Source organism: Crocodylus siamensis, chromosome 3, assembly GCF_052110815.1.
Source record: "Crocodylus siamensis isolate JL-2025a chromosome 3, ASM5211081v1, whole genome shotgun sequence".
Classification (NCBI taxonomy): Eukaryota; Metazoa; Chordata; order Crocodylia; family Crocodylidae; genus Crocodylus; species Crocodylus siamensis.
Window position 1 is genome coordinate 45,636,388 of NC_143397.1, and position 26,550 is coordinate 45,662,937.

Below are 26,550 nucleotides of genomic sequence, written 5' to 3' on the forward strand. Positions count from 1 at the left end.
CTGTCATTTTTGTCTTCATATTGTAAGAGAAGGCAGTGCAGAGTGGTTTTTTAGAGAGTAATTCAGAGGTGGGCAAAATATGGCCTGTGGGCCAGATCCAGCCCACCAAGCCATTCTAGTTGGCCTGTAGGGCCCCTAAAAAATTTAGAAAATTAATTATCTGCCCCTGGAAGCCTGTCAAAGATGACTATGCACCAGTGGCAGCAGGACCCAGGAGGAGCCAGCAGCAAGACCCAGGGGCGGCAGGACCTAGCAGCCACAGCAGCAAGGCCCGCCCAGCCTAGCCCTGTTTCCCCACCACCACCCCCAGCCCTTATGGCCCTGGAGCCATACCCTGCCTCCTTCCCTCCAGGAGTGCAACTTGGCTAATAATGTGTGTGTGTGGGGGCGGGGGGGGGGACCACTGGCAATCACCTTATCCTTGGGACTGGGCCGGGACAGCTCCTGCTGCATCCTGTGGTCCCAGTGATGCAGTTGGGAACCACATGGTGCCAGAGCAGCTGGCAGGTGGGCAGGGGTTTGGGGAGAAGTGGCAGTGGCTGGCAGGAAAGTGGGGAAATGGTGGTGGCAATGGCAGCAGGCAGGTGGGTAAGTGGCACTGAGCAGGCAGGAGCACAGTGACAGCTGGGGGCTGGGTGGAAGCGTGGGTCCTGCACCAGTGCCCCAGGGCCAGTGGGGGTCCAGGCTGGCAAGGGCTCTATGGAGCCAGGCCAGCTTCCCACTCTCCCTGCTGGCACAGCCCAGCCCAGATCCGTAGAGCCCCTGCCAGCCAGGCCTTTCACTTGTGTGGGCCGGGCACTCCCATCCAGCTGTCACTGTGCTCCCACCTACTGCCGCTGCCATTTCCCTACTTTCCCACCCACCATCATTGCTTCTCCTGCCCCCTCCCCCCCACACCTGCCGGCTGCTCTAGCACCATGTGGTTCCACCAGATCACAAGGCATAGCCCTGTGGAGCTATAGGACATAGGTCATAGCCCTGTGGAGCTATAGGAGCTGGCCCAGCCTGGCCCTCACAATTCTTGACTGGTTCTGTGTGGTGTTGGGCTGGGCTGGCTCCTGCTGCATTCTGGGAACTGTGTGGTGCTGGAGGAGCTGGCATGGAGGGTGGGTGGACAAGGGAAATGGCAGCAGCAGGTGGAAAGGTAGGACACACCCATAGCCCCCACAAACATATACCCATCCACCCATACCCCCACAATATACAAGAGTAGGACTTCATAGTCTATTCATAGTCTATAGACTATTATAGTCTCCTCTATGTACCCTGCACAAACACATGCAAGTCAGGACAAAAATATGTTTTGAAATCAAATTAATGAATGTTGTAGTATATGTTTGCTTTTTAGAATATATTTTAGTATCTTTCTGATTCTGAGATGGCAAACTCCCTTGCTGATAGCAGTACTTCTGGGGGTAAGGGGACTTCTGGTGGCACAGGTCAGGGGTTAGGAGGCAGGGCTTTAGGTCCCAAGATGGAAACCAGGAGTCAGGGCACCAGTCAAGGGGGTGAGGCTACCCATATGACCTTTGACAGCTTGCCAAAACTAGGTAAGCAGCTCTCCAGCTGAAATAATTGCCCGGTTCTGGACAAACTCATTCAGAAAGGCAAAAGCTTTTTCAGGTGATGGCCTACTTTATCAGATGAAAAATGCCATTTTAAGTGGTTGAATGGTGTGCCTGTGCCTTGAATATATTTGTAGGTTTTATTTTTAATTTGCTCATTTTAGATCAAATCTTTACTTAAGTTCCAAAGAGTTTTAGATCATGAATTGGGGATTTGAATAACATGCTGTCAGTGTTTTCAGATGGTTTCATTACTTGAGGAGTGACCTGAAGTTCTTGGTTAAACTCTGCTTAGATTCAAAATATTTGCAAGACATGTAACAGCATTAGTTCTGACTACCGTATGGAGAACCAGTGCTGCAAAAGCTATAACATTTGTTGAACTCACAGTTTTGCCTTGAATATTTTTTACGATAGTCCTTATACACAGATGCATAGTAAAAAAAAAAAAAAAAAAAAAAAGCCCTGCCAGGAAAGCCCTCTGTCTAACATGGGTTTTTTTCATAGGGATGTGCACATTATTGTCTAAAAATATGTAAAATTATGTGAATTGCTGCATTTCTTGAAAAAGGCTTGATGGAGATCTCCCTGAGGTATAATTTAGGGGTTTTCCATAGTTTCCACTTTCACTGCTACTTATTAGATACTGCTTTTAGTTTCACATTGAACTTGTGTCCACTAAGAGGCACTCTTTGCACATGTTACTGATGTGAATGCTGAGTGTTTTCTGCCTGTTCATTCATGTGTTTTTGTAGTCATTATACATGGACAGTTCTCTACATGATTGTACCTGAGCAATTAAATGATAGACATTCTCCCGTCCCCTCGTCCAAATCCTGAATGAACATTCTGTACTTGGCAATCAGTGTTCAACCTGTACTTTAACATCAATACCTGGAAATGTGCTACAAGTAGCAGAACACAAAGTATTAAGTAAATACAGTTGAGACTAGTCATTATAAAGAAAAAGAAGCAAGGTAGCTCACGGTAATTTTGGATTAATTTCTTGAGTACAACTGCCGTATCTGTAACCTCAGGATATGAATGTATACTTGTGGCATAAACAATGTAGCATGTAATACTGAAAGAACATCTGTTTTGCATGACAGATAAATTTATGTTTGTAATGAGGATCAGTTACAATGTAGGACCATTTGAAGGCATACAGATGGGGTCTTAATGACTGTATATGTAGTTAAGAAAAAAAATCTGCTTTAAACTTTAGAGACTGAGGTTAAAGTCAGCCACGCTTTCCACCCCATGAAGGTCTCCTGGCTTCTTTTCAGTTGCTGGGAGCAAGAAGATGTATAGGCCCAGGTGTCCTGCTGGATAGCCAGGTGACCCTCTGGTCAAAGTGAAACAAAGGTGACTACAGCTAAGGAACTGTGCCCATGTATCTGAAGTCAGTCATTTGCACAGGGTACTATAGGTCTCTGTCATTTCATATTACACATTTTTATTCTGCAAATTAGAAAGTTATATATGTGGATAATCAAAACATTATTCTAAATTATGCCAGGTGCCAGTGGCCCAAAGAGGCCACCTCAAGTGACAAGAATTGTTGAGGTGCAAGAAGCCCAACCCCCACAAAATCCCCATTTCCCTACCCCAGTGTTTGTAATGGCGTACGAAGGAAATGTAGGAGTTTAAACATGTGCCATTTGTTTCTCTCCTTCATCAGTTCTTGGAAACTAAGTAAGGTGGAGCAATATGGTAGCATCAGACTGGCAATTCAGAGCATATAAATAATTTCAAATATCCTGTCATTTAAATAGGCCATGTTAAAAAAAATTAAACAAAATAAAGCATAAAGTAACGAATGAAAGTCTTGTCTTTTCTTTATAGGTGAAAAGTGCTTTCAGCACATGTAAACTACTAGTGTTCATGAGTTTACCATTAGGTGTTGGGATGATTTGATCTTGGTTTTGGTTTCTTTTAGTGTAGAATATGTTATAATTAGTATGACTAAGAGCAGGGAAACCCGTTGAGTTCAAAATGCTTTGCTTTTAGGGAAAACATTCCACCATCACATAACAAACTTGTGAAATAAGGCTGGGGCTAAATACTGAAGCCATCCTGAAATGGAGGCTAGTTGTAGATGTGTGATAAAGGACAGCATTACTTGGATCTGGCTTGTATTTTAAGGAGTGGTATACTCTCCTTCTGGAAAGGTAAAGAAATGGGGAGCAGAATAAAAAATGCCTTTATCTAGTTCTTGAAAGTCGATTTGGTACATAGTTGCTTTAGAAATATCAAAATGAGTTGGGTAGATTAATGTTTACAATGTAATAATATGCACATACATGATACTATTGTGTTTGGACTATTTTGCTTGAATATTAGATTTAAGTGTATATTTATGTGAGCTATTTCTTTGCATCGCTGGCTTTTGCCATGACTTTTCCCCCCTGTGAAATCACCCCAGATTCACAAGAAATACTCATCTTTTTCAGCCAGCTAAATCATGTAAACAGCTCCCAGTATTGCAGTGGCAGAACTGCAGAGGAACTGCAATCACCTCGAGGAGGGAATGTAAAAGGGGCTAAACATCTATCAGCCCACAAACAGCTTTTCTTTTCTTTTTTTAACAGTTTAAATATGTGTTTCTGTTTGGCTGGTGCTATCTAGAGAGAAGTGGTCTCTGTCTTTACCAGAGTGACACAAGCACAATCAGGGCTTAAAACATTTCTAGCAAAATAAACCTGCTTTCAGCACAGGCAGGTTATTTATATCACACTGAACATTGGATCCTTGGTATTTTTTTTTAGTCAGCATTGTCCATTGCAATACAGTATATTGCAAACTAAACATCCAGTGAAATCACAGCAGCCTGTTCTCTGTCAATCAGCTCATTAGCCACTGCATAGAATGGTCACTTGTAATTCAAGGTCTAGGCATCTGCTTTAATGTGATAATTAAACAACATAATTTGGCCAGAGCCATAAGGTCATTATATCTGATAAGCCTTCCATATTGTCCTAGAAGAGAACATAAAAGTATATTTTTAATTCTAGAAGTTTCATGTATTTCTTAAAAAGTCCACTTTTAATCAGTTTGAGAACTGCTCTCTTTGTAACCTTCATGAAGAAAAGAACGTTTTAAAATAGATTTGAAATGTTTCCAGTCACTTTTCTCATCTGACGTGATGAAATAGAAGATACCTCTGAAATTAACTGCTTTTTGCTATTGGAAATAAGCTTTGTTTTTCCTGCAAAGCTGATTCAGTGGCTCACATAATTAGAAATAATTAATGCAGTTCAAATGTATTAAATACAAATAGCTAAGGGACTAAAGCCGTTTCTCTACCAATGGCAAGAGAATTTATAAATAGCTAGTGCTGCAACTACAGTAAAACTGTTTGGAAGAATCTGCATTAAAAGATGTGATTGTTTAGCTCTAGGTCATTGTCACGTTATTAAATGACACCCTGCAAAATTTGGCAGTTTGCAGGTTAATTATCCGAACTGCTTGGAATCAAGAAGTAGTGCTGTGTTATAACTGGGAACAAAAGCTCCGAGAGAGAAGATGCTGTTAGGGCTGGAGCTAGCCAGTTTGAACCGGCACCAGTTAGCAATGACAGGGAGAGTAGAGGTGGGATGGGGGAAGGGGAAGCACTCGTAGAAAAAAGCATCTCATTCCAGCAGCATGTCTCCACTCAGACTCACTGTTAAAGCCACTTTAGATTATCTCATTTGAATGTGTGATTGTTGGCATAATGTTCTGTGAAAGACACCAGTGCTGTGCAGCCCTTTGCAACTCTTCTGCTGGAATTTGGTATGCTTTGCTTTTTTCTTGCTGTGTGGTGACATAATAACAGCAAGTGGCAGAAGTTGCTTAGTGTTTAAACCTTTACAGGAAAAGAAAAATGTCTGCGTAGTATAAAACATTAGGAATGGATTCAGTGACAGTGTATTTCATTTATACAATGTGTAAAACTGCTGTATAATTGTATAATTGTTTTATGCATGGGTATAACTTGTGCATCATTTTATATGTGTATAACTCCCATGACTTCCTTGGAGTTACTCAACATCTCTCTTTAAGTGCTATCAGAGGTAAGACCCTGAAGTCCACCTTTTTAGGATATGCAATAAATATAAGAACTATTTCAGGCTTCAGAGACAGCCATGCTTATGTTATAGGGTGACTACTTCCTACATCAGGGAAATAAGTCTTAGGACCAAATCCACTGCTGAGTTGCATTAATTTTGTCTTGTATGTTCGCAGAAATATTTTCTCTGAGCTGTGTCCCCCTTTTCTGCAGCTGGCATACAGCATGCAACTGAAACATCCCTGTCAATTGCACCAGCCACAATGTGCCCCTGAAACCACTGAGCTGGCCTAAATTAAGACTACGTCTCAGGTTACAATAATTTGCACCAGGGACTGGATTGGCAAATCTTAGCAAAGGGCCAAAAGGAGCTTAACCCTGCACAGAGCTGTGGTTAGCTGCCTGGAGGACTGAATCTTTTATGATGCAAATATGTATTCTGTTAACTGTTTACTGTAGGACTTCCTTTTTGATGCATAACTAACTGTCCTGCAAAATCTCAAATGTATATGTTTCTAGCTCTGTTTGGTGAGAAAAACATGAACTGAGTGTACTCAGATACAGTGATGCTTCCTGGGCAGGGGTGGCACAGAACCTGATCCCAGTCCTTGGGGCTGAAGAGCCCATGTCAGCCAATACGGATCTGATTCTGATATGCAGCCAGGCAGCTTCGAGAGTGGCATCCGGCTGGTAAGTCTGTTGTGGAGGAAGGTGTTGCACCTCTTAACCGGTGTACCCTTGACCTGAGAGCCTGGGTCGGCATGAGCGGCTTGGCGCAGAAAGGATAGATGACCGGACAGGTGGGGAGTAGCGGAGAGTAGGAGTCAGGTGGCTTGAAGCGTATTGGTTGTATGAAAGGTTTATTGTACTTATACTACCGATGGTCACAGCGTAGGCAGGATAGCTGACTTGTTCAGTTACAGTGCATAAAACAGAACGGTCTAAAGGGGTCTGTTGGTTCATGGGGTTCCTGAGCCGAGCCGTTGCTTTCTAACCCGGAGGCTAGGTGCGGCTGCCCGACTCAGTAGTCCCAGAACTGGTCAACAGTTCATGCACAGGGAAAAATTATAATGCACTTTCGATCAGTAAACTTCCGAGAGCTCTTTGACGAGACGATCAGATGAACTGGTGAACAAGATACGCCAAATGAAAAACGGCTGGCGGGGAGAAGGTGTCTGCAGGTGGCCAGTCTGCTGACTGTGTCTCCTTAGTGTGCTCGGAGTTCTCTGCTTAATGGTGGGAATCTGCTCTTAGTTATAGTCAGCAGTGACCAATCACTTCATGCCAATTGTGAATATTTACTGACCGCCAATTACATTCTTACACAGTGACCTAGATACATATTCATCTGACCTAGATACCTATTCATTTGACCTAGATACATTATTCATCTGGCTGCCCTCAGCGGGTTCAAAAGGTCAACCTTATGATTGGCACCTGCAATACTTATGATTGCAGACAACAAGCTCCTTAAGTGTGGAGAACAAACTTTTAACAAACTCCAACTGCAGTGCTTCTTTTAGCAAAGAAATAAAGGCTACTAGTGCTAAGGGGTCTTTATGGCCTGCGTCCTTACTAAGTTATTATAGTCTTTTGCTTTGCTGGCATCGGCACTCTAACCGACAGGTAAAACTCAGACATGACAGAAGGGACAGGGGAGAAGGAAAAGGTGTGTGTGTGGGGGGGAAGATCAAGGCCCCTGCTGTGAGGGAGGGAGTGGGGCTGGAGCAGGAGCAGGTGCTGCCCAGCTGGGGTGGGGCATGGGACGGAACTGCAGGTGGCTCATCTAGGGGGTATGGGAGGGGTGGCAGCTCCTGCTTCTGTGCGCACACTGGGAGAGCATGGGTGGGGTGTGCCCTCAGATCTGTACATGGGGCACGGTGGGCTGCCACTGTAGGTTGGGGTCAGGGCAGTGCCCAGCTCTTCCCAGCAGGGGGTTGGGCCAGGCTGTGCTGGGGGTGGGCAGCAGCAGAACTGGGAGAGGGATACAAGGGGAGGGGGAAGCAGCCACCCCAAAATTCTCCATAGCCTCCCCAACTGCTTTCCCAACATTGCCACCACCTGCCCCAAGTGCATCCTGGTTCCAGCCCCCACTGGGAAGAGCCTGGAACTGCCCCAGCCTACAGTGCCAGCCAGCCTTCGTTCTGTGCCCACATCTGGGCACATGGCCCCCATGCCCTCCTGGAGTGTGTACAGTGGCAGGTTCATGGCTCTGTTCCCTGCTCTGCCCAGGCTGTGCAGTGCCTGCCCCTGTCCCAGCCCCAGCCTCAGCCTCAGCCCCACTCCCTTCCTCATTCCTGGTGTCTTGACCTGCCCCGCTACGCCACTTCTCTCTCCACGCCCCTTTCCTCACAACAGACTTGCCAGCTGGACCCAGCTGCTCTCCACACTGCTGGTCTGCGCTCTTGGCTGCCTCCGTGCTGTGCTGCGGCTGCGCATGAACAGGGCATTTATTGGCCACATTATTGGCGACGTCGGCCAAAAAAAGCCAATTTTCAGTACAGCCAATTTTCCTTATATCAGTGCTGATTCAATATGGGACCAATGAATCAGTGCACCTCTACTGTTTAATAGCCTTTAATGAAAGGGAGGAAGGGAGAATGCTGATTCCCAGGTAGCCCACCTACTATGGAGGACCTGGTGAATGGGGTCTCCACATTGTTGTCATGATTGCTAATGCATGGGTCCTTGCCTGTGCCCTGATAGCTAAAAAGCAAGGGCTAACTGCTCTTCTGTGTAAGCAAGATCCAGCACTGCAAGCAGCTTTAGACCGTTTGCATTATAAACCAACAGCACTTTTTACCAGCTAATGTTCTTTATGCATAATGCTTTAAATACTATTTTATTGTTTTATTTATGCAGCATAACAGTTCAAGAGTCATACTGACTGATTGACTGACTGATTGATTGATTTTCTTGTCTCCTTTCTGGATCAGAATGATAGACGTTTTTAGTTTTAAATTTAGAAAAAGCAAAAATCACATTTGTCAAGAACTTAAACACAAACTTGATAGCTCTGTACAGAATTTTGGCAGTAATTTGGCCAGCTGCCCCTATGCAATTTACTTCTTAACCATTCATTTCTCTTCTCATGCCACCAGAAAAGGAGGGATTTTTCCTTCCCAACCTACAAAATAATACCAAGCCTTCATTTCTTTCTGACATATAGACCCAGAACACCCCAGTTAATACAGTCCAGTATGCTTTGTTGGTTCATACTCTGCTTATGCTCTACTGTAACCCCTTTGGTCCTTTTCTGCAGTAATGCAGTCTAGTCATTTATGGACAAATACAGACTGGACAATAAATTATTCTATCACTGAACGCCCCCTCCCCCTCCCCCCGCTCCAGTGTTGTGGTTCAGTGGTAGAATCTCTCTGTCATGTGGGAGACCTGGGTTTGATTCCCAGACGTGCATATAACTACAGCCAGCAAGGCACCAAGTGTCTGAACTCCGCCTGGTCTTTCGATTCTGTCTCAGTGGGCTAAAGCGGGGCTTCTGGGCAGCCTTCATTCCTCCATATTCCTGCCTAGGCACATATGTCAAAGGTCCTGGTGACCTCTCACTCATATACTGTGATCTAGAAGGATCAGTGGCTGCCTACTAGTATTCTATCCAAAGTACAGGGCTTTGCACTTGTCTTTTAATTTCATCTGATGGTTTTTGGGCCATTGCCCCAATTTATCCATGTCATTCTGGATCCTAGCCCTCCCTTCTACAGCAGAGGTTGGCAACCTGCGGTTCACAGATTGCAGAGCCATTGGATCTGGCTGTGAATTTGGGGCTTTGACAGCATTTGGTAGCGGGGGGGCTTCGGCTGTGGGTGCTCCTCCTGTGCTGCCACAGGGAAGAGTGGCAGCAAACAGCTGCGTGCTAGTACCTGCTGGCTGGTACTGTGTGACTCAGGGTGGGACATTCTGATCTACAGCCAGAAAAGGTTGCTTACACCTGCTTTAAAGTCTGCCACTTATCCCAATGTTATCAGCTACAAATTTGCTAAGTGTGCACCCAATCCCATCACCTACATTATTAAAGTTGTTAAATGATACTAGACTATGGGGAACCCCACTTGATCACCTCCCAACTGGACACTGAACTACTGATGACTACTCATGGAACCCAGTGACACCTTGCATTCATACTTCTGAGACCCATTATTTGCAAGAACCAGATCTAAGTTTGTGGACTTCTCTTTTGAGGACAACTTTAATGCTTGACTTTTGAGTTTAAAAGTCTCCAAGGTTTAGCCCATCTTTACTAAAATATTGGATTATTTTCTTTCATACTGGGCATACATATAGGTTGAGATTTTGCTAATAAACAGTCCTACATTGATTTTGGCAACATATATGAAAACATTCAATGGCTGAATTTGGCTCTTCAGTTTTACATTAATATTGTATTTGCATAATAGATATTTTCTCTGTGACCTACTATATATTTTACGCTCATGTGTGCCCTGTGAGACCCATTTGTAGCTTATTATTAATTATTTGATTTTGAATACATCAGAAAGAACAGCTTTCCAAAAGGCCAAAGTGCAATATCAAGCTATTCCAGTTTGTTCACTGCCTTTGTAAATGTGGCTGTACTTTTCCTTGACTAACCAAGTTTGCTTTTTGAACTTAAGTATCTCTTTTATAGTCAATTTCCACCCCCACCCCCCATCTTATGCCTGCACCGTGCTCATTGAGGGCAGAATGGAGTGTTAACTGTTACCACATAATTGAAGAAGAAGGCTCTGTGCAAAATAATGTAGTTGACTTGCATTGGATACATTCTACATTTTTTAGAATACATTCCAATATACTCATTATATCCTGGTAGGTAACTTTATTGGTGAATTCAGTCCATTCATAGTTTAAATATTGAGTTTTTTATCATCTTGATAAGCCACAATCTTTTACAGATTTTTAAGCTGGTTTCACACCAAGTAATAGGATAGGAATCTGCAGAGTTTGTCCAAAAATGACCGTTGCCATAAAACATTTGGTAAAGAGAAATCTCACAGATATTTATGTAACTATGACCAGGTACATTATACCTTTACCTGTATGAGTGATTGATTGGAAACCAGTCTATACCCATAACAGAACAGAAGCTCAAAATGCAAAACCACGTTATGCCTATAACAGAGCAGAAGTTTGACCTGCACAGACTGGTTTAAAAATGGTGGAACCTAGTCTAAGATTCCCCACCACCACCAAAGGCCAAATGTGTGTTCTGTTTGCTGCCAGTCTAAACTATGCTGCTTATAAAACATTATGTAACTTTGATTGATTCCACCTTGAGCTTTTTGAATGTCTGTACCTAGCCTGTATCAGTCACATCTTCACAGTCACTTTTAGTGAATTGAGTTTGACGTGATTTTTGAGGTTTTATGATAAAATATCAAGAAACTGCTTCTGAATGGAGGAAACCTGAAGTAGCTTCTCTACATCCATCTGGAATAGGGTACAGTACTATTGTAAATCTGCCTCTTCAAATGACTCTTCTAATACTAATAATGACATAAGTCTTTTTTTTTCTGTCAGTCCTTCATAGCACCAGATGAAGTAGGTTATTGCCTATGAGAGTTATGCCTCTCTAAACCAGTTGGTGTCCAAAGTGCCAGTCTGCCCTACATAGTACCAGTCTTCAGACTAACACAGCTACCCACATGTGTAATATAACAAATATTGTATTACACGACTAGTTATAGAAAAACTATCTGTACTAAGTAAATAAACAAAATACAGACAAAATATACTTCCAGTGAAATGAATGTTGATGCCCAACTGCATTTCACAGCGAGGAGCCCCACTTCTCTAAGGTCCATGATTAAAAATGCTTGAAAGAAACATCTTTAAAACAAAGCATTAATTTCTCCAAAAGCATATAACCTGAAGGGCAGATTCTAAAACTTTGATCTACTGCTATGAAGGGAATTATTTTTATAGCAAAAATTCACTTCTTTAAAAAAAAAAAAAAAAAAAATGTAAGGAAATTTATCATAAGACTAGGAAGAAGAATACATAAACAAGTCATTACAAGTTTTTGGCCAAAAAGTTAATTCTAGTAAGTTTTGAATGGAAACTGGATTTTTATTAACAGCAAGATGTCTTTAATGACCTTGATGTAGAACATGTGGTGCTTCCTCCAGGTTATATGTATATCTCCATGCCAGGGACAGTTATACTCTCATTTTATTTTTCTGAATTGACACATTTTATATTTTTAAATAATTCAAAACAGGTTCTTGAAACTCGGCCTCCTACCTACTATGGGAGGGTCCTGGTCACTGAACTATTGAACTATTAGCCACCAAACTATTGGCCATTCTGGTTTTTCACCCCAAATGCAAAACTTTAAAAGACCTTGGTCTCATCATGGGGCAGAACTGGAAAACTTTTGAAATGTCAAAAAGTTTGTTGGGGACAGGAACACAGTTATTAGAAACATAAGAGCGTTAAGTAGGAGCATGAGAACAGCAACAAAAGAAGCGTAGTCAAATAACCATTTTTATAAGTCAGTGGAAATTGTCAATAGGTATTCAAGTCATTAGCATTAAGCTGTTCTTATTTGACACTCCCTTTGAGCAGATTATATGTTTTTCTGCATAGTAGCAGTTACAAATTAATGGTGAAATCGGTGGGAAGGTACAATGAAGTTATTTTTTGTCTGTGGCAAAAAATCCATAGTAAAATGATGCTGTCTTATAAATCTAGATGCATTAATGAATTTTCAAGAACTTGAACAGAGTAGGATTCAACTTAGACACCTAAGTCAACTTGGATATTTAATAGAGCAAATGGAACCTGGTCCTACATTATACAATATACTTTACTATCAACTAATTATTCCATTTAAAAAACAAACCAACATGGATTTCTTCAAATATTTTAGATTCTTCAAGAAAAAAGTGATTTTTTTTTCTTAGTTAATCTCACATACACAGTGACTTGAAGGACAGATTCCAACTAGATGAGAAAACATCTCTGTTTGAGAAAGCAAATCTATGCTCTAAGCAAAACCCAAAGCTTCAGTGAACTACATACTGAATTCTGTAAGACTATTAACTTGATTCTAGTATCTCTTATTACAGTAAATTTAAGGTGCCCTCAAAATTGGGTCTGTTGCTTTAATTATTTTCTTAGATTTATGTTAGAATTACAAGTTATCCTGAACCTGTAACTGTCAGACACGTTTCATGACTCAATGCAGAACTTAAATTCTTGTTTAAAAAATTGGTACACAGATTCTTTCTAAGTTTTATATCTATACTAAGTGAGTTTGACATGCAACGGAGATAAATCACAAAATATTAGGACGTTACTTAATGCAATTTACTCTCCTAAATCAGATATCATATGTGTGGTTTTCTTGTTGCAATATGCCCTAAAAAAAACCCTTCCCATCAAGAGAAAGATCTTTTTGAGGCTCACAGTGGATTTACCCTACATTACTTCCTGGTTCAGGTTGATCAGTGTGGGACCAAGAGCCAGTATTCTCATTAAGTGATACAGTCCAAAGGTTTAGTATTATGCAGAAGTGTGAGAGAGGAAAGCCCGTTATTCTGTTTACTTTTTGTTTTAGATAAGGAACCTAAGTTCCGAGAAACCGGCTCTGTGAACTTGCTAGCATCATAAGAGCTGGCACACATTAATATACTGAATATTCTTCTGACAGTACTCTGCCATTTGATTTACTTGTACAAATAATCCCAACATTTTCATAGTTTCTTGGTTTACAAATAAGAGTATAACCGAGGAATTAACTGTAGACCTTTATTATATTCTTAAAAATAATTTTTCTTTTACCTGTTCTGTAACTTCTATTAAATATGTTCAGGAGTGCATATATCAGACAAAATCCAGCTGCTTCAATTAAATTATCCCCTTATCTACACCATTCTGGATACTTGTGTCATTCCCCCTTGTAAACCAGTAGATGGAGACAGATCATTAAGACTGTGTCTACAAAATTCAAAAGACATAGACTTAGTTTATACACTGAACTTATTGTCCCCCATGGTGGCATCATTATGCATGGTGCACTGCTGAAAGCCTTTGAATCCTGTGAATTCAGAAGCAGAATAGTTGTCTCTGTGTGGGTGGGCTAGTTAGCTTAAGGGATAGGCTAATTGGCCTTGTTACTTAGCAGTGCTAATCAGCTCACCAAGGGCACCATGTAGTGGTGGCTATGCTGTTTCAATATATAAGGCTTAATTTATCCCTTTGTCTTGCATCTGAAGATAGTAACAGAACAGTTGTCCTTGTAGACTAGATAGGAATACAAGAAAGTAGGAGAAACTAAAAAAAAACTCAAACTAAACCTTATTTATGCATTACCACATGAAGCACCAAGAGCCTGCAAATCCTTTTTTCCTATATGTCTAGGGCTCATGTCTTTCCAATAGGTAGTATGGCTACCACCAGTAAGATTTTAGAATTCAGTAGAGAGCTGTTAAGTTCTTATGCAGCTATGGCAAGATCATTGTTCCTGATCTGTGAAAGAAGTTCAGACTCAGAAGGCATTCCCATTGAGAAATACAATGGTGCACGTAGACAGCTTCAGCCTAAGCATATGTCCACAGGGAAATAGCAAGGTCCCCTTTCAGCATTTTCTGTATCCACTTTATCTTTTGTCTCAAGCCTCTCATTGAGGACCAGCCAAAAATGGGAAGAGACAAAAGGAAAGAGATGCTACAGTCCATGAAAGCAGCCCAAGTGGGGCCTATATCTGGTCCCAGAGGGTTGAGAGGGAAGGAGGAGAGAAGTGAGAGGAAAGCAAGCACTATAGGCAAGACGTCCGCGTATCAAGAAAGTTCCAGGTAATCAGAAATTATTTTTTTTGAGAATCTTCTAAGTCATATTTGGACTCATACTTGCTTCTAGAAATCCCATACATCAGGGATCCCTAAGGTGGTCTTCTATAAAATATTTTAAGAGTTTGTACTCAGTGATACTAGTTTCCCATCTTTTCCCAATCCGCAATCATTTGCATAGGACAAAGGTGTGGTACAGTGGAGGGAGCACTGGACTGGGACTCTGGGTGTTTGGCGCACATACACAGGAAGCAATTACCTCATTACATGAAAGCTAAAACAGTGTGGTGATGTTTTTCATTGAGGGCTAACTTACCACAGTTTCTCTTTGATCTACTAAAAGTTAAAGCTGGCATATGGGCAGTTGCTGTGGAACAACTAATGCACATAAACCAGATATTACTCCTTTTTACCACACAGTTTTTACTCCTTTTTACCTCATCTGACTTTACCCTTGATTTCTATTCCTAGCTCTGTGACTGGCCTGCTAGAAAACTTGTGGGGAAACAGCTTCATCTCTCTGTCTCAGTTTACTTGTCTTTAAAATGGTGATAATGATAACAGATGGACTTCTCTGTATAGGGCAATGAGATTGGATGGAAAGTGATTCATATGTGAATGAGGAATAATGATTACAGAGATCAGCAGAGTTATCTCTGTTATCTCTGGCTAGCCTATGGTGTATTGTCTCTAGTGAAAAAGTTGCCAACAGAAAACACTTTTTTTTAATTTGGCCCGCTTTTATCATGTTGATTCCATCAGGCACCTAAATTACCCAAGATGTTATCTTTTCTATTGTTATATGTTCTATTGTATGTAATGCCAATTAGTTTGGAATCTGTTGAAAGACCGCTGTTCGATTTGTTTTCCTTATATAGGAGACTCCACTTAGGAGTCCAGTAGAGTTGCCTAACACAAAGCCAGTCCCAGTTTATTGCCTATTGCTTCGATTGTACCATACCCTGGTTATCTGCAAACTGGTGCACAAACTGTTTAGGTGCATAGCATCTTCCAACCCTGCTGCTTACATATGTAAGTTAATTGTGCTCTGGGTAGTGCATACAAAATGTGATTGTCTACTTTTATTACTAATTGTCCTCTCTTTAACTGAGCCAAAAACACTGAAGGGAAAGCGTGAGAGCTTTTTTTCCTCTATAGAGGTTATGCACTTAAACAGATGCACTGTATCGAAAATCCAGGGGTAATAGCCCTCTTAAATGACATCTTGTAATCTGCTCTGAATAAAGCACAGATAATGCAGAGCTGGGACCAGATGAGAAATTGGAACGCAGATTGATCCCTGTGACAGACTTGCTTCAGGAGGGAAACAATCTACTCAACCTTTTCCGGACACAGTTGACTTCTACTTTCAGCACAGATGCAGTAACTGACATGGTTTTGAGTATGGAGCCAAAGCTCCTCCCATTAGATGTGCTGCTTGTCCAATTAAATGTCCACCTGCTCAGGAAGGGTAACTGAGGTTGATTGGTAGTGCCCATTGGCTGATTAACCAGTGAGCCCAAAATTAGGAAGTGCATAGGGCCAAGACTAGAACCCAGCAGGAAACACAGAAGCATCCTGCTCAGATGAGGGGTTAGCTGGCAAGTATATGGTTGTTGATGCAGGGCTGGATGCCCAGTCAGTGATCTGAATGACCTCAAACGCTGCTGCTGTTTTTTAAGAATTTCTTCTATAAAAGGAGCTACTGGCTATATTAAAACAGTGAGAAAAACAATCATAGAATTAACTTGCAAAATTATTTGGTTTTGGTTAATTTTTTAGGGCTTATTTTTTAAATGTATTGTGCCATCTTACTATGGCATGAAAATTGAAATACTGCACATACCTACTGCACATGTGCAAAGTAATTAGAGTCTAGTAAAATATACACTGAGATTCTAAGATTAATGTTATAACCAAGGCCAAAGGAGTTGTTGCTCTGAAGTTTGTCAGGTGTCTGTTAATTATGCACCAATTTGGAAGTTGTTATTACGGTGAAATAATTTAGTGATCACAATAAAATAATTTGGTATTCATGCAAATGTGCTAAGAATCCCAAGTGTTTGCATTATTAATACATAATGGGGATGAGAAAAATAGTGAACTTTTATTTAGAGATAAATTGTATATTATAAGCAACTTAACTTTTTGCTCTTAATGGTATCATATTTGTCTGTTTCAAGACATGCTGTGTATTGTACTTGAATCAGAAAGATTGACTTGAAATTTCTGCTGAGATTCATAAGTCTGCACATTTTTCAGTATATTCTTTGTTGGTATTTTTGGTCTGGCATTTAATATCAGAACACAGAAAGAACAGTTGGTTAACATCAGTGCTCCCCTGACCTACAGAACAAGAGCAAAAGAGTATGATTCATATAGACTACTATTAAGCAATATGCCAAACTCTAAAATAATGAAAGAAAAACTTTCTTTTGTGAGACAAAAATCCCTATGGACCAATTTTTGTGAAGTATTACATATATGTATTTATTAACTTAGAAAGACTTGGACTTAGAATCAACGGAATTACTTGTCTGAACAAGCTTACCCATATTTAGACCCTTTTAGGATTGGGCTTTTAGTATTAATCTGGAATTAAGCATTCCAGGAAACTGTATACCACATCATTAGGCTATTGATGTATCCTTCATCAGTAGTGTCATAAATAATGTATTGCAGCATGCTGATAGGTTCAGTGTGTATGGCATATCCACAAACAGTTCCTAAAGGGGTGGGCTTCTCCCAGTGGTAAAATGTCCTTATCTTAGGAAGTAACTTTGGAAGGCAGTTGAGGATGTTGACATGCTTCCTACCTAAAGGAGAAAGGGAAACTGTTTATACCAACAGCATTAAGGGACTTGTTTTTTGTACCCTCTTCTTGTAATAAAGCATGTTGTTCTACTTTCTTAACTGCTTCTGGTAACCTACCAATGAAAAAACTACAGGTCGATTCAGAACTTCAGTTTAGATTTTGACTGTGGTAGGCCACTTTAAGAGATCAGACAGCCCTTGAATCTGCTGGCAGGTGTGGGCCAGGGCTAACTAGGAGTCTGCTGCTGCAGGGAGCTGGAAGGTGAGACTTAAGCCTGATGGAGAGAGTCTTCTGACTCAGGAGGAGGGCTGGGCTTAGAGCAGGTATAACCTTCAGGACATGAGAAGCCTGGCAGGAAGATCTGGAACCTGCTGAGAGACTACCACCTCAGCAGTGTGGCTGCAACTCCAACAGGTCAGCTTGGAGGGTAACACCTAAAGCAGTCTAGATGTTTGAGGAAGGAACTAAGGAGAGGATGCGGTTCCTAGGGACCTAGGGTGGGGTCCAGAGCCAAGACTCAGGGGCTGATAGTGTAGGACCAGTGAAGGTTCAGGAACCTCAGAGGAGGGGCTAAGTGGAAGAAAACATCAATGAAGATGCCACCTGCAAGGCATGGGGCATGGCATAGGGGAAGAACAGAGCCATGCAATTAGCCCATAAAACAGTGACCATGGACACCTGGTGGTCATTTAAAAGCCCTGGGTACCCTCCCTCATAAAAGTAATAAACAAGTGGCAGGCAATTGAGGGGGTGATTGCCCAGAAAGTGAGGACTGCAGAGACTGGAGGGGCTTCACAGCCACCCATGGAGCGGTACCCTCCTACAGTCACAAACTCCAAAAGAAGAATGCATCTCTCACTAGGTTTACTTCTTCACTAATATCCTCAAGGTCCCTCAGTGGTGTTGACCATCTCTGATTGAGACTTGTGAGACACAGCTATCTCCAGAGCCCGTTAAAATGATCTTCAGATAATCCATGGGGCTTACTATAGGGCAAGGCAAGGTGTTCTCTTTTCCCTTCTCTCCTGCAGAGAAGCGCGCTGCCTTTTCAGCACTCCTTGAAAACTAAGGATAAAATTGCAACTCTCAGATTGGTTGTTTTCCATATGTTCTCACTTCCTTCTACTTCCAGAATTCTAGGTCAACCCTTTATTTTACTTTCAAGTGCCTTATTAAATAGTGAATTTATTTGAGCATTTACCATGATGGTACTGAAAGCTTCAGGCATCAAATATTTACGAAGGAGTTGTAACATAGCTAATAGCATATCAGATACACTTAGATCCCTGTAACACAAAGGTCTTTTCAGTTTTCATTGTAATGGGAAAAGGAAACTTTTTATTAGAATGGTCTTGAGATTGGCTGGTTCAAGTTGGCAAGACCATGACAAATCTAGTTCTCTCTTGCGTTTAACACAAAGTTGAATCTGTCAGTGCCTATTATCCTCAATAGTTATTACACCCTTTCTCTGACAGGATGTAGCTAATTTAGCATTAATCAGATTCATCACATTCAGTGTCCACAATAAGGAAGATAGTTATTTAAATGTAAAATTTGGTAATTTTCTTACACTAAACCACAACAAATTCAATAGTTCCAATTTTTCTCTACAATTTATGGGGCATCTCCATACAGAGGTGATGTAAATGTGTCATCATGATAAATATTAATACATTACATATTAAACAAATTCACTATCTGATTTAACCATTGAAACAATACAAGTCCAGAAGCAACAGAAATGCTATTGTAGTGGGCATCAAGCATGAGTGTTTGACCTCCATCAGTTTTGACATTTTCAGTACAAAGGGCCAGATTTTCTTTGCCCAGCATTTAGGTAGTGTTCACAAAAATATATTTGCAGTTATAATGAACATCACAGAAAAGAAAAGTTTAGAGCCTTGTGGTATTCATGGCTGCTTGCAGACATGGAAAAAAACCAAACAAAAAACATGTTTTACTTCGAATTCGGCATGCTCCAGCACTGAGCCCAGTGCATGCCTAGAAGAGGTACGATGATTGGATCAGGGATTAAAGATATATACTTGCATGTCAGATATCCAAAAAGAGTTGTTGGTCCTTAAAAAAAAAAAAAAAAAAAAAAAAAAAAGTATGGTTTACCATAATTACATTTTTCAGCCTAAATACAAAAATGGCATCCCTGAAGCTAAATATAATAAATATGGCAAACACATGGGGAACCCCCCCACACTCTCCAAACCTACTTTACCAGAAGCAGCAGCGTGTTAGTTTGACACCGTTCTGCAGCATCTGTATAGATAGGGTGCTTTAGTGCTGCTTTTTGGCACCAAAAAGCCCTGCTGAAGTGCCCAATTTATACAGATGCTGCAGAGCAGGGTCAAATTAACACTCTGGTGCTTCCGGTAAAGCATGTTTCTTTTTTTTGGTGGGGGAGGCAGTTCCATGTCTGCTAGCAGCATGTGTGTGCCATATTTATTATATTTAGCTTTAGTGATTGTCATTCTCTGTATTTAGGTTGAAAAATGTAACAATGGTAAATCATGCCTTTTATTTTGAAGCACCCACAACTTTTTGATGGAAATATATATCTTTAATTCCTGATTTGATCATACAAGTGATAGTTGTATACACATTATCTGTCCACATTTACCACACAGGTTTGGTAAATGAAGTTTTATGGTCTGATTTTTAAAATATGTTTCCAAATAGAGACAACTTTTGGAAGTCATCTTTTCTATGCCCTGCAGCTGTTTCTCACTGTTTTATGCTGCATCTCAACCTTATTGTTCATTGTTTTCTTTCCTTTAAATATATCACATGGTAGTATTTCAGCTCTTATATTTATCATGAAGCTTTGAATCTCCTACTTTTTTATACTCCTCTCCTGTTGCTTTTGTATTCTTTCTAAATATTTATTCTTGTTGTTTTTAATTTCTAGCCCTTCTACTTCCTGCTTGACTGCTATGCTTCAGCTTACTGTGAAATTGCTTCTGTTTTCATGTCTACCTCTTTACCCAGCTTTTCAAATAGAACTCCTATAGAGAAAATAATGGATTGATTTGTCCATGTTAACCTGATTTGGAAAAGCAACATTTCCAGGTCTTTTTGTTCTCATAATTCAGCTCTTAAGGGACTTAATTGAATTATTTTAGTATTCTGAATTTGGACTTCTTGAATTAGTTCCTGATATCATCTCTATATACATGTAATACTACATTTTAAGGCACTGGGATCATTCAGATGGTGATGTTACGTGAGAAATAATTGTGTTTTCTTCAACAAAAGGTTCTTCAGCCATATAACTAAAAAGAGAAGGAAAGAAGAGGGGCCACTGTGCAGTGAGGCTGGAAATTGAAAATAGTTTGTTTGGCCCTGAAACCAAGTTAAGACATTACCTCAGGGTTCAGTAAGAATGATAATGGTGAACATGAAGGAAAGACATGATTACTAGTAGGAATGATGGTGTGGAAGTGGAAATTATGAAAACTGAGATAAACCAAAAGTCAAATGCCATACCGTGCTCAAATCGAGGACCAGATAATCTCTATCCCAAGATTCTGAAACAATTGGCATAAGAAGTTGTTGGCCCCTTAGATTCCATAGTTTTTTATGCTGATCTTTTAATAAATCTACAAAGTCTGGGAAGGTATTGTATAACTCGAAAATTATAAAAGTAGTACTTGTAAGATGAAGAAAGGAAAGTAAACCAAGCCACTATATGTTCATCGGTCAGACTTCAATGGTATGCAGTGGTTTAGAATTAATTTTGAAAGAAAGGATAATAAAAGACATAAGGATGAATGGGATAAAATATAACCTGATCATACCAGATGCTGCAGTGTTGTTTAAAATTACTCTGAGAGGCAAGGTAAATTAGCCAGGACTGAGTGTGGTGCTAATTATGATACCTGATCTAGTTTATGTCTACATAGCATTGCGTAGTGGACTACATGTCAGTGTTGGAGGAGGCAATCAATGACTGTGTTAACCCCCCACTGCTTTCCTCCTGGCCCCTTGCCCCATCACTGCATCTGGATCCAGCTTGTGAGGAACCCCATAGTCTGGATCTGTCCCAATGAGCGGGGTGAGTTTGACACCTCTGACGCATCTTAAAAGTGCTTGACTTCTTATTTAACTACACAAATCAGAGTATGATACAAGATATGTTTGCTATCTATATGAGGGAGTTAAACAGCAGGGAAGGAAAATAACTATTTAAGCTAATAGACAATGTTAGCACCAAAATAAATGAGTAAATTGTTTTCAGTAGGGTGGTTTGGAATAAAAGCCTAATATTGATCCTAAATGAAAAGTATTGTATGTTTATGAGAAGCATTATATTATGTGTTTGCCTGTAATAGCAGAGGACTGGACTTGATGACCCAGCAGATGCCTTCCATTCCTACGTTCTTACAGGACATTTACTTTTGCAGATCTTTTTGCTTGGAACTCAAGGATTTCACTGGTCAACCCAAGTAGAAATGCTTGATGACAAATGCTCTGACAGAAGACGGTTGCCTTGACTTACAATATACATACAGTACTTTCTTCTTTCTTTTCTCGCTGTTATTTACTCATTGCATTTAAACGGCCCAGCTTGAATTGTGTGCTGTGCTTTAGGGAACTGCTGCTGTGTATGTAAATTATCTCGGTGGTCTGTTTTTAAATCTTGCCCTGAGTAAAGTGTACACATCTTCTTTTTGAAAAGATTATGTTTTTATTATTAAAAACAATTAAAAACCAAGAACCATGTCTAATACTGCAAAAATTGTGGTTAACTCAGTCCTTGCACCTCACTTTTTTACAGGACATTCACTCTAGTAGAAACACTGTAATTATTAGGGGAGAGGTTCTGAAAGCATATATCATGGGCTGATGCACATACTGCTGAATGATTTCTTACTTTACTTGCACAGAGTCAGACCCTCAACCAAGATTCTGACTTGAAATCCTGGCCCCTTGGAAAGCATAGGAGTTTCCCATTGACTTGAATGGGGTCAGAATTTCATTCCTGGTGTTTAGCCTGATAGAAATGATTGTAGGGTATCAGGCTGCCTAAGTAGTCAGCAATTGAAATGTTAAGAAAAAATTAGAAACTTTGCTGCAGTTTCCCAGTTCCAAAAAAATATTTTTGTGTAAAGTAATTCTGAATTTACTTGATTTAGTTTATGCATTCATATTTATTTTTAAAGTATTTTATATACAGCGTATATTTTAATTTTAGACCAGTATGTTAGTCATTAATAATATGGCAGAGAGATACTGTCTGTGTTTCTTGCAATGCAAAGTTGTCTGAAGAGTCTGACTGTTCATTTGCAATTGGACTCTGATGAAGGTTTTACTTTACTGCATTTAATCAAGTCAGGTTTCTTAATGCTGATAATGAATAGCTGATAATGAATTATGCTACCACTTAGTTGTTTATCAACTAAATGATTGTCAAGGAGGCGTCCTGGAAGAGATCTTCTTTTCAACATCAAAGATTTACAAATGTATTAACTATCAAATAAAATAAAAATATGCTAGTAATGTCAGAAACAACTTTTGAGTGCTATTGTGATCTCATTCTGAGAACAGTATTCTCACTGCATTAGTGCAAAAATATCCCATGCAAAGTGGTAAAGTTGTCAGTCAGCCTGTTCTTTTTGTCATTTGTTAACCTTAAAAAAGTAGTTATTTCTGACTTTGCTTATGATCTTAACAGGCAGCATGGAGAAGCATATCCTGCTACTATCAATAATCAGAAAGGCAGCAAACAGACATCACCCTTGTGCCTGTTTAAATTTTTTATGGTGGCACAAAACCCAAGTGAATAGACATCTTAGCCCTTTGTCATACCACAAATGCCCAAATTTGGGATTGCTATGATTCCTAGTCATAGTTTTTGTCGCATTTTCATGGCTGACATCCATTTGCTTATCTTATGCTGTTTACAATTGCCTTGATCTTTATCAATTTTGTCATTTAAAATATAGGAAAGCTCTGGGTCTGCTTCTAAACTCACATTCAGTTACATTAGGAATGATTATATTGATATCAGTGCATTTATACCAATGTCATAACTGATAGAAATCAGAAGGGAACCAGGACTCGTATCTATTCATCACTGTTACTACTTATGAAAGAATAAACAAGAACAGGTTGAAAGTATGATGTCACTGGGACAATGTAAGCGAATACTGCAGAGTGTACAATCAGGGCCTCAATAAAATAATACTTTTGTAGGCAAAGAAATACCATTAAATAGATTAGACAATAATAGTTCATCTCAACAATAAATCCTTTTAAAAACATGTAGGTGAAATTGTCACTCCACTGAGGTCAGTGGAAAGTCACTGATTACAGGGGAGACAATTTCACCCTAGGTTAAACATTAAATGCATTTTTACCAAAGTATTTCATGCCGTTATTAAATACTCTCTCAGTGGTACTTTAATTTGCTCTGCATCATTCCAGCTTTCCTTCCAAATGAGAAACAATTTGCTGATTTTCTTTAATAATATTTTAATTATAATTGGTACCAGTTTGTATAATGTATGTGGTTTGTTTGTTTGCTTTTTCTTACAGATTTCATTTCTTGCCTCGGCTTACATTAGTCGAGATCTCTCACAGGAAAGCTGCTCTGTACTGGGAGCTCTTATGCATTACCTTTATCTTTGTCAGTTCAGCTGGATGCTCATTCAGGTTAGTATCTTCCTCCCTAACTGATTCATAACTGTCTGCTTAATACCAATGGACTCATATATTTATTTATTTTCTTGATATCTGCCTCTGCAATCCAATGAAACGGAAAAACAAAGGTAGATGAACCCAACTAACCCTAGAAAGTAACACATCTAGATGAAAAGTTTCAGACCAGGGTGTATTGACGTATTCTAGAAAGTTCCATTATGATCCACTGCTACTGTGCACTTTGAAAAGTTATTCTGTAGAAGATATACTTTCAAAACATTGAAGAAGCAGCGTTTTCTAGGGCTAATGGCATCTTAAGATGCTTTTCCTACACACTTCCATTTTGCAAATCTCTTAATGATGGAGTAATAGTATAAGCTATACTGGTTGATACTGGAATGAATGCCATATTGTACTCTAGACCCAAATGAAAATAAATGTTCATAATGTCGCAAAAAGCAAGTGTGAGGCCAAGAGCCTGCTTCACATCAGCTTGGAGTCAATACATTCACAGACACTCTTAGAATTCTGATATGAATTGTGACGTGACATAAGCAGGTAAAACTCCTGTTGGAGTTGGCAGGTTAAATCATGCAGGTATGCTACGTGTTTAGAGGTAAGTTAATCCAAGCAGTGACCAAGCTGTGGAAGAAATTAGAGTAGGCTTTGTCATGTCTCCTTCTGCAGGTGCACACTGAGTATCAATCTGATACATACGCTTCTGCACATATATGCTTTTGATGAGGTTTGGACACATCATGTTTACAGCATGCAGTGTCAGATATGCAGTCCCTTGACTCACATTGCTGCTTCCCCACCTCCTGCCATACTGTACAATGTCAGATGTGAGGGCCAAATTTAAAAGTGATAAAGCATGCTGTAGCCAAACCTGGGCTTTCACCTCAGTGACACCCAAAGAGGTTTCTCCACTACCTGAGGTTCTGACGAGCATCTAGCATAAAATAGAAGAAACACCAAATGGAAAATGGAATGGAAACCAACAGAAACCCTGACCTGATTGCTTTCCTCTGAGTTTCAGGCCAGCTCTTAGGGAGGATGCAGAGTTTAAAGTAAAGCTCTGGGTCCCCCCTGCACCTTCCCTAGCATTTGCAAGCAGCCAGATAAACAGTCTCATTTATACTCTTTTTGATTGCTGCTACTCAGTTTCACAGTAAAAAAAACCCCTAAATCTTATTAACATGTCACTCCCTGCTATGACCTCTGCAGGCTTTTCACAATCTAGATACTTTGGGCTGTTTCATAGTAGGTAGGGTCAGGAGGGCCCTGAATTGATCATCTAGCCTGACCCCCTGCCACAGGCAGAAATGAATGCTGGGTTCACAAGACTCCAGACAGGTGATCATCCAACCTCCTCTTGAATTTGCCCAAGGTAGGGGCGAGGACCACTTCCCTGGGAAGTTGGTTCCAGATTTTGGCCACCCTAACTATAAAATATTGCCTTCTGAATCTCTAACCTAAACCTATTCTCTGTCAACTTATTACCATTGTTCCTTGTCGCCCCAGGTGGTGCTGGGGAGAAAAGGTCTCTACCTATTTGCTGTTGATCTCCCCTGATGAGTTTGCTGAGGCTGAACAGGTTAAGGTCCCCCAGTCTCTCCTCATAGGGCCTGTCCTGCTGCCCTCTCACCAAGGGGGTGGCCCTCCTCTGAACCCTCTACAGGCTGGCCACATCCCTCTTGAAGTGTGACGCCCAGTATTGGAAGCAGTACTCCAACTGCGTCCTGACCAAAGTTGCAAAGAGGGGGAGAATCACCACTGTGGACTGGCTTGAGATGCATCTCTGGATGCATGACAAGGTACAGCTGGCCTTGCTGGCTGTGGTCTGGCATTGGCGGCTCATGTTCATCTTGGAGTCAGTAGTGACTCCAAGATCCCATTCCACCTCTGTGCTTTCAAGAGGGGAACTCCCCAGCCTGTATGTATGCTGTGGATTCCTTCTCCCAAGGTGCAGCACCATGCATTTGTCTACGTTGAATCCTATCCTGTTGTCATCTGCCCACTGTTGTAGTCTGTCTAAATCTATTTGCAGCCTATCTCTCCCTTCAAGTATGTCCACCTTGCCCCATATCCTAGTGTCATCAGCAAACCTGGACATCATGCTTCCCACCCCCTCGTCCAAATAGCTGATGAAGATGTTAAACAGTGCAGGCCCGAGGACCAAGCCCTAGGGTACCCCGCTGCTCACATCTTGCCAGGTTGAGTACAGCCTGTCCACCACTACTCTCTGGGTGCGTCCCATCAGCCAATTTTTTACCCATCCAACTGTGTAGGCATCAATGCCACAGTCACTTAATTTCTTGATGAGGATGGGGTGAGAGACAGTGTCAAAGACTTTCTTAAAGTCTAGAAAGACTACGTCCATGGTGACACCATCATCCAAGGATTTAGTCACCTGGTCATAAAAGGCAACCAGGTTGGTCAGGGAGGACCTGCCTTTGATGAACCCATGCTGATTGCCCCTGAGCATGATCTCCCCTGCAGGCCCCCCACAGATGTGCTCCTTGATGATTCTCTCCAAGATCTTCCTGAGCACCGAGGTGAGGCTTACAGGCCTATAGTTACCTAGGTCCTCCCTTTCTTGAAAATTGGGACCACATTAGCCAGTTTCCAATCCCCCAGCACCTAGCCAGATGACCA

General features: G+C 40.8%; 1 protein-coding gene across 1 annotated transcript in view; it reads left to right on the forward strand.

Moving 5' to 3' along the window:
• ADGRV1 (adhesion G protein-coupled receptor V1) overlaps positions 1 to 26,550 on the forward strand; it is a 479,769-nt gene that overhangs the window by 306,024 nt on the left and 147,195 nt on the right. Inside the window, exon 84 of the mRNA XM_090037635.1 lies at positions 23,788 to 23,904. Coding sequence (XP_089893761.1) covers positions 23,788 to 23,904 — 117 coding nt within the window. The remainder of the gene's footprint in view (positions 1 to 23,787; positions 23,905 to 26,550) is intronic.